The following is a 12530-nucleotide window of genomic DNA, read 5'->3' on the forward strand; positions in this document are numbered from 1 at the left end:
CTGAGGTAGTTTTAACTTTGGGTTTCTCCCTCTCCAGGAATAACAGTAGGTTGGCCTGAGGTAGTTTTAACTGTGGGTTTCTCCCTCTGCTGACAGTAGGTTGGTGAGGTAGTTTTAACTGTGGGTTTCTCCCACTCCAGGAGCCGACAGTAGGTTGGCCTGAGGTAGTTTTAACTGTGGGTTTCTCCCTCTCCAGGAGCCGACAGTAGGTTGGCCTGAGGTAGTTTTAACTGTGGGTCTCCCTCTAAGGGTTTTCTGTGGGTTTCCCTCTCCAGGAGCCGACAGTAGGTTGGCCTGAGGTAGTTTTAACTGTGGGTTTCTCCCTCTCCAGGAGCCGACAGTAGGTTGGCCTGAGGTAGTTTTAACTGTGGGTTTCTCCCTCTCCAGGAACAGTATTTTTAGTTTTAACTGTGGGTTTCTCCCTCTTCAGGAGCCGACAGTAGGTTGGCCTGAGGTAGTTTTAACTGTGGGTTTCTCCCTCTCCAGGAGCCGACAGTAGGTTGGCCTGAGGTAGTTTTAACTGTGGGTTTCTCCCTCTCCAGGAGCCGACAGTAGGTTGGCCTGAGGTAGTTTTAACTGTGGGTTTCACCCTCTCCAGGAGCCGACAGTAGGTTGGCCTGAGGTAGTTTTAACTGTGGGTTTCTCCCTCTCCAGGAGCCGACAGTAGGTTGGCCTGAGGTAGTTTTAACTGTGGGTTTCTCCCTCTCCAGGAGCCGACAGTAGGTTGGCCTGAGGTAGTTTTAACTGTGGGTTTCTCCCTCTCCAGGAGACAGTAGGTTGGCCTGAGGTAGTTTTAACTGTGGGTTTCTCCCTCTCCAGGAGCCGACAAGGTTGGCCTGAGGTAGTTTTAACTGTGGGTTTCTCCCTCTCCAGTAGGTCATTGGCCAGGTAGTTTTAACTGTGGGTTTCTCCTCTCCAGGAGGTGACAGTAGGTTGGCCAGTTTTAACTGTGGGTTTCTCCCTCTCCAGGAGCCGACAGTAGGTTCTGAGGTAGCACTGTGGGTTTCTCCCTCTCCAGGAGGTGACAGTAGGTTGGCCTGAGGTAGTTTTAACTGTGGGATTCTCCCTCTCCAGGAGCCGACAGTAGGTTATATGAGGTAGTTTTAACTGTGGGTTTCTCCCTCTCCAGGAGCCGACAGTAGGTTGGCCTGAGGTAGTTTTAACTGTGGGTTTCTCCCTCTCCAGGAGGCATCTCAACAGTAGGTTGTTGCCTGAGGTAGTTTTAACTGTGGGTTTCTCCCTCTCCAGGAGCCGACAGTAGGTTGGCCTGAGGTAGTTTTAACTGTGGGTTTCTCCCTCTCCAGGAGCCGACAGTAGGTTGGCATGAGGTAGTTTTAACTGTGGGTTTCTCCCTCTCCAGGAGGTGACAGTAGGTTGGCCTGAGGTAGTTTTAACTGTGGGTTTCTCCCTCTCCAGGAGCCGACAGTGGGTTGGCCTGAGGTAGTTTTAACTGTGGGTTTCTCCCTCCAGGAAACGACAGTGGGTTGGCCTGAGGTAGTTTTAACTGTGGGTTTCTCCCTCTCCAGGAGCCGACAGTGGGTTGGCCTGAGGTAGTTTTAACTGTGGGTTTCTCCCACTCCAGGAAACGACAGTGGGTTGGCCTGAGGTAGTTTTAACTGTGAGTTTCTCCCTCTCCAGGAGCCGACAGTGGGTTGGCCTGAGGTAGTTTTAACTGTGGGTTTCTCCCACTCCAGGAAACGACAGTGGGTTGGCCTGAGGTAGTTTTAACTGTGGGTTTCTCCCTCTCCAGGAGCTGACAGTAGGTTGGCCTGAGGTAGTTTTAACTGTGGGTTTCTCCCACTCCAGGAAACGACAGTGGGTTGGCCTGAGGTAGTTTTAACTGTGGGTTTCTCCCTCTCCAGGAGCTGACAGTGGGTTGGCCTGAGGTAGTTTTAACTGTGAGTTTCTCCCTCTCCAGGAGCCGACAGTGGGTTGGCCTGAGGTAGTTTTAACTGTGGGTTTCTCCCACTCCAGGAAACGACAGTGGGTTGGCCTGAGGTAGTTTTAACTGTGGGTTTCTCCCTCTCCAGGAGCTGACAGTGGGTTGGCCTGAGGTAGTTTTAACTGTGGGTTTCTCCTCTCCAGGAGCCACAGTAGGTTGGCCTGAGGTAGTTTTAACTGTGGGTTTCTCCCTCTTCAGGAGCTGACAGTAGGTTGGCCTGAGGTAGTTTTAACTGTGGGTTTCTCCCTCTTCAGGAGCTGACAGTAGGTTGGCCTGAGGTAGTTTTAACTGTGGGTTTCTCCCTCTCCAGGAGGCGACAGTAGGTTGGCCTGAGGTAGTTTTAACTGTGGGTTTCTCCCTCTCCAGGAGGCGACAGTAGGTTGGCCTGAGGTAGTTTTAACTGTGGGTTTCTCCCTCTCCAGGAAAATAAAGTAGGTTGGCCTGAGGTAGTTTTAACTGTGGGTTTCTCCCACTCCAGGAGGCGACAGTAGGTTGGCCTGAGGTAGTTTTAACTGTGGGTTTCTCCCTCTCCAGGAAACGACAGTAGGTTGGCCTGAGGTAGTTTTAACTGTGGGTTTCTCCCTCTCCAGGAGACAGTAGTTTGGCCTGAGGTAGTTTTAACTGTGGGTTTCTCCCTCTCCAGGAGGCGACAGTAGGTTGGCCTGAGGTAGTTTTAACTGTGGGTTTCTCCCTCTCCAGGAGGTGACAGTAGGTTGGCCTGAGGTAGTTTTAACTGTGAGTTTCTCCCTCTCCAGGAGCCGACAGTGGGTTGGCCTGAGGTAGTTTTAACTGTGGGTTTCTCCCACTCCAGGAAACGACAGTGGGTTGGCCTGAGGTAGTTTTAACTGTGGGTTTCTCCCTCTCCAGGAGCTGACAGTGGGTTGGCCTGAGGTAGTTTTAACTGTGGGTTTCTCCCTCTCCAGGAGCCGACAGTAGGTTGGCCTGAGGTAGTTTTAACTGTGGGTTTCTCCCTCTTCAGGAGCTGACAGTAGGTTGGCCTGAGGTAGTTTTAACTGTGGGTTTCTCCCTCTCCAGGAGCTGACAGTAGGTTGGCCTGAGGTAGTTTTAACTGTGGGTTTCTCCCTCTCCAGGAGCGACAGTAGGTTGGCCTGAGGTAGTTTTAACTGTGGGTTTCTCCCTCTCCAGGAGGCGACAGTAGGTTGGCCTGAGGTAGTTTTAACTGTGGGTTTCTCCCTCTCCAGGAGGCGACAGTAGGTTGGCCTGAGGTAGTTTTAACTGTGGGTTTCTCCCACTCCAGGAGTATTTTATTTAACTGTGGGTTTCTCCGACAGTAGGTTGGCCTGAGGTAGTTTTAACTGTGGGTTTCTCCCTCTCCAGGAAACGACAGTAGGTTGGCCTGAGGTAGTTTTAACTGTGGGTTTCTCCCTCTCCAGGAGACAGTAGTTTGGCCTGAGGTAGTTTTAACTGTGGGTTTCTCCCTCTCCAGGAGGCGACAGTAGGTTGGCCTGAGGTAGTTTTAACTGTGGGTTTCTCCCTCTCCAGGAGGTGACAGTAGGTTGGCCTGAGGTAGTTTTAACTGTGGGTTTCTCCCTCTCCAGTAGGCGACAGTAGGTTGGCCAGGTAGTATTAACTGTGGGTTTCTCCCTCTCAGGAGGTGACAGTAGGTTGGCCTGAGGTAGTTTTAACTGTGGGTTTCTCCCTCTCCAGTAGGTGACAGTAGGTTGGCCTGAGGTAGTTTTAACTGTGGGTTTCTCCCTCTCCAGTAGGTGACAGTAGGTTGGCCTGAGGTAGTTTTAACTGTGGGTTTCTCCCTCTCCAGGAGTCGACAGTAGGTTGGCCTGAGGTAGTTTTAACTGTGGGTTTCTCCCTCTCCAGTAGGTGACAGTAGGTTGGCCTGAGGTAGTTTTAACTGTGGGTTTCTCCCTCTCCAGGAGGCGACAGTAGGTTGGCCAGTTTTAACTGTGGGTTTCTCCCTCTCCAGGGAGGTGACAGTAGGTTGGCCTGAGGTAGTTTTAACTGTGGGTTTCTCCTCTCCAGGAGGCGACAGTAGGTTCCAGGTAGTTTTAACTGTGGGTTTCTCCCTCTCCAGTAGGTGACAGTAGGTTGGCCTGAGGTAGTTTTAACTGTGGGTTTCTCCCTCTCCAGGAGGTGACAGTAGGTTGGCCTGAGGTAGTTTTAACTGTGGGTTTCTCCCTCTCCAGGAGGCGACAGTAGGTTGGCCTGAGGTAGTTTTAACTGTGGGTTTCTCCCCTCCAGAGGTGACAGTAGGTTGGCCTGAGGTAGTTTTAACTGTGGGTTTCTCCCTCTCCAGGAGCCGACAGTGGGTTGGCCTGAGGTAGTTTTAACTGTGGGTTTCTCCTCTCCAGGAGGAGACAGTAGGTTGGCCTGAGGTAGTTTTAACTGTGGGTTTTCCCTCTCCAGGAGACAGTAGGTTGGCCTGAGGTAGTTTTAACTGTGGGTTTCTCCTCTCTGACAGTAGGTTGGCCAGGTAGTTTTAACTCAGGGTTTCTCCCCTCCAGTAGGTGACAGTAGGTTGGCCTGAGGTAGTTTTAACTGTGGGTTTCTCCCTCCCAGTAGGTGACTGGCCAGTAGTTTTAACTGTGGGTTTCTCCCTCTCCAGGAGACAGTAGGTTGGCCTGAGGTAGTTTTAACTGTGGGTTTCTCCCTCTCCAGTAGGTGACAGTAGGTTGGCCTGAGGTAGTTTTAACTGTGGGTTTCTCCCTCTCCAGGAGGTGACAGTAGGTTGGCCTGAGGTAGTTTTAACTGTGGGTTTCTCCCTCTCCAGTAGGTGACAGTAGGTTGGCCTGAGGTAGTTTTAACTGTGGGTTTCTCCCTCTCCAGGAGACAGTAGGTTGGCCTGAGGTAGTTTTAACTGTGGGTTTCTCCCTCTCCAGGAGGTGACAGTAGGTTGGCCTGAGGTAGTTTTAACTGTGGGTTTCTCCCTCTTCAGGAGGTGACAGTAGGTTGGCCTGAGGTAGTTTTAACTGTGGGTTTCTCCCTCTCCAGTAGGTGACAGTAGGTTGGCCTGAGGTAAACCACATTGTGGTCTGATGTCCCCAGGGGAGGTCTGGTGGTGGCAGAAAACGCATTTGGTATTGTCCCAGAGCACAAGTCAAGAGTCCTATTTTTCCTAGTGTGACATTTCACATACTGGTGGCATGTGCGCAGGACTTTGTGCAAGGTGCAGTTGTTAAAAAATCCCCTAAAATAAATTTGGGTGCGTCGGGGGAGATGGATTCCAGTTTCTGTGACAGATTATAAATAACCTCTGATGCCTTTATTATATTAGCTTTAGGTTGAATGTACACAACGGTAACAAACAATTGGGGGAACTCACGGGGCAGATAGTAGGGTCGCAGTGACACAGAAAGCAGTTCAATGTCGGGGGTACAGAGCCTCTCTCTTAACCAGGATCAATTTACACCACTGGTCCCTGACAAGCAGGCAGCTGCCCCAGGTAGCCTTTGTTGTATAGTGTTGCGACTATGAGAAAGTGGCAGGTTGCCTTGCGGTTTAAGAGCGCTGGCGAGTAACCGGAAGGTTACTGGTGTGAATCCCCAAGCCGACTAGGTGAAAAAGCACTGGCCCTTGAGTGAGGACCGTAACTTTCATTGCTCCTGTAAGTCGCTCTGCATAAGAGTGTCTGCCAAATGACTGAAATGTAAAGTGCTTGATAAATGCATTTGATTGTAATTATCTTAGTCCCTCTGGAGTGCACTGATATCCTAATGTTAATGTATGATAGTCCATCTCTGTTAAATGGCATGACACATCCCAAGAAGTGGTGCCTTGGGATCACCACTGAGCACTGCCTTAGTTGTGACCACAGACAAATGAGCTCTAGATTTTACCCACCTGGTCTTGTAGTGTTTCTCCCACTTCAGAGGTGTCGGTTGTGGACGCACTTCCTCCAAGTGTACAAAAGCATTTATCCAATGACCTGGCGACAGAGTCACAACAATTGTCATTTTGTACATTCCAAAGGGTCATTATATGTAGTCACTGATGAATAAAGGAATGATGTGTTGCTTACTTTTCAGTCTCTGCTTGTTTAGAAGGTTGATTTCTGGGTTTTATGACAGCCTTTTGACAAGACTCTTGGTTGACCATCTCACCAGTAACCTGGGGACAGAAGCCATGTTGAGTTATAGGGTGACAAATATAAAGGCCTGTATGGTTATCTAAATAAAAACTATGCATTTGGTTTAGTTAATTAAGTGTACTTTAGAGCTGAGGTGTCATGTAAATGGTTATATAGGAGGGTAAAAATGGTACATTTCCTGAGGAACTCTCGGAGTCCTCAATGGAGGTTGATAACGAAGTGGTCTCTTGACTGTGCTTGTCATAATTGGGTTGCTGCCGTATCTGCAGTTAAAAACATTATATGTCTCAGTTATATGTCTCATGACCACATGTCCCAGATTGTGTGGGACAGTTCTGCATTTTGGCCTGTTGCCCCACGTTCCACAACCAAACAATCATGTCCCGCATTTTATAAAAACAATTCTAAGATCACTCATTTACAACAAAGGTCGATTTGTTCCGTATTTCAGTCAGGCTTTCCAATCTGTCTCTTTTGCAGCAGACAGGAAGTGGCGAAGCGAGAGGTCTCACTCATCAACATCTTTCCAAAATAAGCCCAATGCATTTCTATGGGCTTAATTTGGACCTAAGCTTTTCACCTGCCTTCCCGTCTTTAAGACAACGACTCCCATTGTTAGGGCGGAGACATGAGCATCTCGTCATTTTATACAGATCTGTTTGCAGTCACGTTGCAATTTTGACACGATATATGTCATAAGGATGTTGTACTGGTTTTATGAAACACTTCTCCAATAGTTGTTGAGATCCAATATTCTGTGCGGCGCAAGGTCAATGTCATATCTTCAACCAATCACATTTGTCAAATCCTTTCGGTCTAAATTCCGGCTAAACTTGGAGGATAGTTAAAAAAAGCATCCTTCTGAGGAAGAGCTACAAAACTATATAAACTGAAAAGATATACGTTGTCTAACTTGTGAGGCTCTATATGCTCATTTGATGCTCATTTAACAAATTTGCTGCTACTTCCCTCAATCCCGTTTTAAAAGTATCCCATCCTAACTGTTTTACATTCCCTAAGACCAACCAGAAATGTTTCCTTGGCCAAATATCCCTAGATTTCTAGAAAATATACACACATTTGGTCTCTCGTTTCTGCATGACCAAACTTTGCAGAGGCAAAGGAGTAGCCTATCAGCGTGCTTCAATTAGCTAGTTCGGTGCAGCTACATGTGCAGTAGGATACACTGTCCCTCAAATGTCATTCTACTCTCAGTTGTTAATATTAAGCAAAGAACAAGAAAGGTACAATAACATTTTAGATGGTAGTTATAACACACACTAACCATGTGTTACTTCAATGCAGGACATTAAAACTTGTAGTGTATTTTAGGTTTAAAAAAAGGCTTCTTAAGTTTGTAATTTACAATTTTAAATTTCACAATTGATTCCCCCTTTCGAAAAATTTATCAACTTCTACAAAAATGTCCATTAATTATAATGCACATAATAATTCACATTTCCTGTTGCTGCAGGATTATTTTTCTGCTGTAGCAAACGGACTCCAATTAAGATCCTACCTGTTTTACGCAAAATTGCCTGTTATGCTAAAACATTTGTAAACTGAAAAAATATGCCAGTACGGTGGACATATCAGAGTACAATGTCACAGCTTAGAACTAAACGCAAACAGTTCATTCTGCACTAATGATGCAGTACTGATAAATATAGACCATACCCAGTCACTCTGTGTAACAGTAGTTATTGTACACCTAGTTTGTAATGTACCTTTAGAAATGTGTTGTGTTTTTTTCTAAATCTAGACCTTGGTCCTGTTTTTGGAATCAAGTTGATGAGGTCAGTCTCCTCAAGACAGAGGAAACCTTCTTCATCAATTTCTTCTTCTGAAATTAAGGAAATATACATTTTAGGCATATTAATATCAGAATATAAGAATGACTGTATCAAATTATCAAATAAACATACGTGTTTAAAATTCAGGTGTTATCTTTACTTAATTGTCTAATAATACAATGTACAATATATATATTATTTGAATCAAATCAATCAATAATTGTATTAATACACAATCTATTATACAATGTATACTAATACATCACAAATGTCTTCACCTTCAAACCTCTGAATTAAGTCACTGAGGTTCCACTCAGTTAATTTGTCTCTGACGAAATCAAATGATGCCATGAGACTTTACTATGAAGGAAGAAAAACATAGGTCAATTTACATATTTGTGGTAGGCAATATCACATACATTTTATTCCAAACGGTGCAAGTGGAACTATAAAGAAAAAACATTATGATTTATTAAAACAACAAAAGCACATGCCATTCAGTATCTAAGCTTCATTTTCAAGAGAAAATCAAGTGCTCATGTTCTTCTGAATCCCAACCATTTTGTTATTGTAGGATGTTCGCAGGAATGTTTCACATCAAATTTAAAATAATAGTAAGACACACAGAGACATATTTATTCTCACATGAGTAAACTGATTATCTGAATGCAAGTCTATCTGTGTTTTTACCCCTTATTGTTTGTCTTATACTGTATTATGGAGAGAGAGAGAGATTGATTGATTTTGGGAATCAAATATCTTAACTTGATCACTCTTGTTGCCGAGAATTTTCCTGATGCACCACATATAAAACTCACTCCATGGAGGGCAGAGTGTCTGCGGTCTTTCACTCCTCCCTTGTAATTGATTGATGATTTAAGGTCACTGATTAGTCAGGAACCTCCCTCACCTGGATATCTAGGTCTTTTTAATTATGTTTTACCTTTATTTAAATAGGAAATTCAGTTAAGGCCAAATTCTTATTTACAATGACGGCCTACCTCGGCCAAACCCAGACGATGCTGAGCCAATTGTGCGCCCCCCTGGGACTCCCAATCACGGCCGGATGGGATGCAGCCTGGATCCAAGCCAGGGACTGTAGTGACACCTCTTGCACTGAGATACAGTGTTACGGATACAGTTATCCTGTGTGTGTGTGTATCCTGTGTGTTTTTTTTCTCCTTCTCCCCTCTCAGGTGAAAATCATCACTCCCCAATCAGTCAACAATCAATCATCAATCAGAAGACACACCTCCTCCTATTTCCTGACCTATCACAGTTCCTTTCCCATGGTTTAAAAACCCCATCATTTGTTTGTTCTAGAGCCCAGCAGAGCTCAGCTCAATCTCTCTGTAAATGCCATGTCTGTAGGTCTCTGTGTTTCACTCTCGATTTGTGTCGTAACCTCTCTTTTGTTTAAGCACCTCATAGCACTTTGTCATCACCTGTGAGTATTGTTTTTGGTTATGGTGTTTGTGTTTGATTGCTGGTGGAAAAGGGGGAAACCAAGACAAGTCGCCCATGGGCATACACTACCCGTAGGTGAACTTTGTTAAATACACTAGTTAGAACTGGGCGGACCACCCACTGTATTTTTGGTTGGTTAGTTAGCTGTTGTTAAAGTAGGCTAGTCTAGCTTAGGGGTGTTTTTGAATACTTATTGTTTCTTTCCTTGGGCCCAGCCCCTTTTCCTGCTCCCCCCATTACCGTGTGTTTATAAATAAACCTAGAGTTTGACGGTAGATTTCAGTTGTCGTGCTTATTTCGTTCACACTTTTCCTTTGTCACAATAATAATTTGCATGAGTTATGTTACGAGTCTCATTACCATCCCCCCCCTAGACTGTCGGGCCAAAAGGGATTCGTAACATACAGTGACCACTGCGCCACTCAGGAGCCCAATTGTAAAAACCAGCAGACACTAGGCCCTCCATGGAATGAGTTTCACCCCTGCTCTAACCTGTTTCCTAACCTTAACCTTCTCATCCTAACCTGCTACAAAAAGTCAATTTTTGACAAAAGCTGTATCCCTTCCAGACAACTGGATTTACCCTCCTTCTCTTCCAAACCTTTCGAGGGCATTTTCTTTTCTTTTCTTCGCTTTAACTTTAAGTAAACAACAAAGGAAGTGTCACAGGTTTCATAAATATTGAATTTAGTTGTGCATTTGACATTTGATTCAACCAGGAAAAGAACCTTGAGGTTAGAAACCTCTTTAGCGAGGAGGATCTGGCAGAGTAGTCAGAGTGCATGCAGAGCACGATACAATACATAAAAAATAATTACAATGGTCAATGACATTTTTTAAATTCAGACAAGATTGATTTCATATGATGTGGTTAATTGAGAACACCACACCTTCCAGCAAATCAACCGTAGGTTTACAATTATCACATAATCTAGTGGTCCCTCCTGTTCATCGAAGTTAGTCATTGAAGTTGTTTGGTTTACGTTCTGACCACTAGATGGTGGTGTTACTGCATAGTAGGTGCTTTTATTTTTTAATGAATTCCCCATCAATGTTAAAGGGATAGTTCCTCACCCTGAAAGTATGGGCCTGGAAAACTGTAATTTAGCTAATAATCATTGGAAGTGATGCTGACAACTGTGCTATATATATCTTTTGCCAAATCACCTAAAATCCACTGAAATCAACTTTGGTTCGACGTTACTTTAAAGTGATTTGGCCATTTAAAAATAGACATTGTATGTTTCACCAACGTACCAGTAGAGTGGAGATTGCTTTCTATAGTAGAACAGTTTTGTAATGTCTGTAAAACACAACTTTTCCATATCTCTTTTGCAATATATTTAGTATTGAATTATCACTTTACAAGATAGTAATCAAAATCTGAATCCAATTTTACTCAAACTTAACCCTAATTCAAATTAACTTAATTCATGCAGCCACTTTGAAAAAAAAAAAACATGTTTATAGTCACATTACATAAAGGGTGCGTTCGTAAATTCACACAGGCAATCTACTGATTTGAGTGCCAGAGCGCAGAATGATTGAAGAATTTACAGACACCCTGAACTTGGTTGCTATGACAGGCATAAGTAAACATTGGCTATAAAACTCAAAAAGAAATTGCCAGTAACAGTTATGAACCCTCTTGATAATATGAAAACATCCTAACAGCTCTACCAGCTTTGCAAGGGCAAGTAAAATGTACAGTGTTCTTTTATTTTAGCCAGTTAGCTTGTGTGCTTGACTGCCGTTGTGAGGCCATAACACTCGGATCAACCCTACTCCAACACTCAGAGATAAATGCTCTGAATTTACAAACAGACAATCTGACAACGCTCTAAAGTTACAAAAGTCCAGAGCACACTGAGCGCACTCGGACACTCTACAGTTGATTTACGAATGCACCAAAAGTTGCAAATCTCTTACATTACTCATTTTACTTAAGTTTGCTGGAATTTTAGCAATTAATTATCACCTTATAAGATATGAATTCAAATCTGAATTGATTTAGCTCAAGCTTAACCCCAATAAAACATTATTTTATTAATACTGCTACTTATATAAATCAAAAACATATATTGTTATACTCACGTCACATAAAGTAACAAATCAAAATTACTGATTTGTTTCCTTACTCTGAAAGCAGTACTAAGCAATTTCAGGCATTTATAATCTACTTCTAATCAACCTATTGCATGAGGAAATTGAAATTACTGTAAAATTGTCTTTCTTTTAAAAGAGGCCACACTGATCAACTAAGAATTGACAGTGAAAAGTGTGAAATGTTTAAACAAAAATATGCTGATACTTACCAAATAAAGGCAATTTTCAACAAATATACTGTATATTCCGTGCTACTGACACGGCTCTCTACAGCAAGCAAATACATTGAACCACAAAAGTATGTTGCATTGAAAGGAGTACAGCAGTATGGGTATACTGTGGGTGTGGCTGTTCTTTGTCATGTTGTGACACAGGTTGCCATGGGATTTCCTCTGGAGGCATAACTGAGTGGTTTCCACTAGAAGGGCCAACTGCAAAGTCAAAATTGCTGATATTGTGAAAATGAATGTAAACAAAAATTAGCTTTTTGATCTTAATTTAAGGTTAAGGCTAAGCACTAGGGTTAGCAGTGTGGTTAAGGTTAAGACAAGAATGATAAGTCTCATTCATTTTCTTTTGCATGTGAATACACAGAACCCTACTCGTTAATCCACATGCTTAATTACCTCACTTTTGTTTTGAGCCGACTTCACCATGGGCTTTGAACTGTGAACCTGACTCACACCAGGGAGGCAGCCCGGTTCCAAAACAACTGCAATCAACTTTCACCCAGTGCACAACACAGCTGCCCAGGCAACCTCTCACTAACACACACAAACCACCTAGCTTTGAGGACAATACAGTGCCACTGACACTGCCTACAACAGAAAAATGCGGTCTCTCCTTCACTGCAGCCGAGGTGAGTAAAACATTTAAACGTGTTAACCCTCAAAAGGCTGCAGGCCCAGACGGCATCCCCAGCCGCGCCCTCAGAGCATGTGCAGACCAGCTGGCTGGTGTGTTTACGGACATATTCAATCAATCCCTATACCAGTCTGCTGTTCCCACAAGCTTCAAGAGGGCCACCATTGTTCCTGTTCCCAAGAAAGCTAAGGTAACTGAGCTAAACGACTACCGCCCCGTAGCACTCACTTCCGTCATCATGAAGTGCTTTGAGAGACTAGTCAAGGACCATATCACCTCCACCCTACCTGACACC

General features: G+C 44.1%; 1 protein-coding gene across 3 annotated transcripts in view; it reads right to left on the reverse strand.

Moving 5' to 3' along the window:
• The window catches only part of LOC135554650 (nuclear GTPase SLIP-GC-like), a 59965-nt gene extending 48273 nt beyond the window's left edge, over positions 1-11692 (reverse strand). For 2 of the 3 annotated variants that reach the window (XM_064987056.1, XM_064987055.1), the window contains exons 1-6: positions 11581-11692; positions 8077-8158; positions 7733-7848; positions 6179-6268; positions 5937-6025; positions 5759-5843 (exon numbers count right to left, since the gene is read on the reverse strand). In XM_064987056.1, coding sequence (XP_064843128.1) covers positions 5759-5843; positions 5937-6025; positions 6179-6268; positions 7733-7848; positions 8077-8149 — 453 coding nt within the window. In that variant the 5' untranslated portion in view covers positions 8150-8158; positions 11581-11692. The remainder of the gene's footprint in view (positions 1-5758; positions 5844-5936; positions 6026-6178; positions 6269-7732; positions 7849-8076; positions 8159-11580) is intronic. The other variant, XM_064987057.1, reaches the window with a different exon arrangement.
• Positions 11693-12530: the final 838 nt, after the last annotated feature.

Source organism: Oncorhynchus masou, chromosome 14 (genome assembly GCF_036934945.1).
Source record: "Oncorhynchus masou masou isolate Uvic2021 chromosome 14, UVic_Omas_1.1, whole genome shotgun sequence".
NCBI lineage: Eukaryota > Metazoa > Chordata > Actinopteri > Salmoniformes > Salmonidae > Oncorhynchus > Oncorhynchus masou.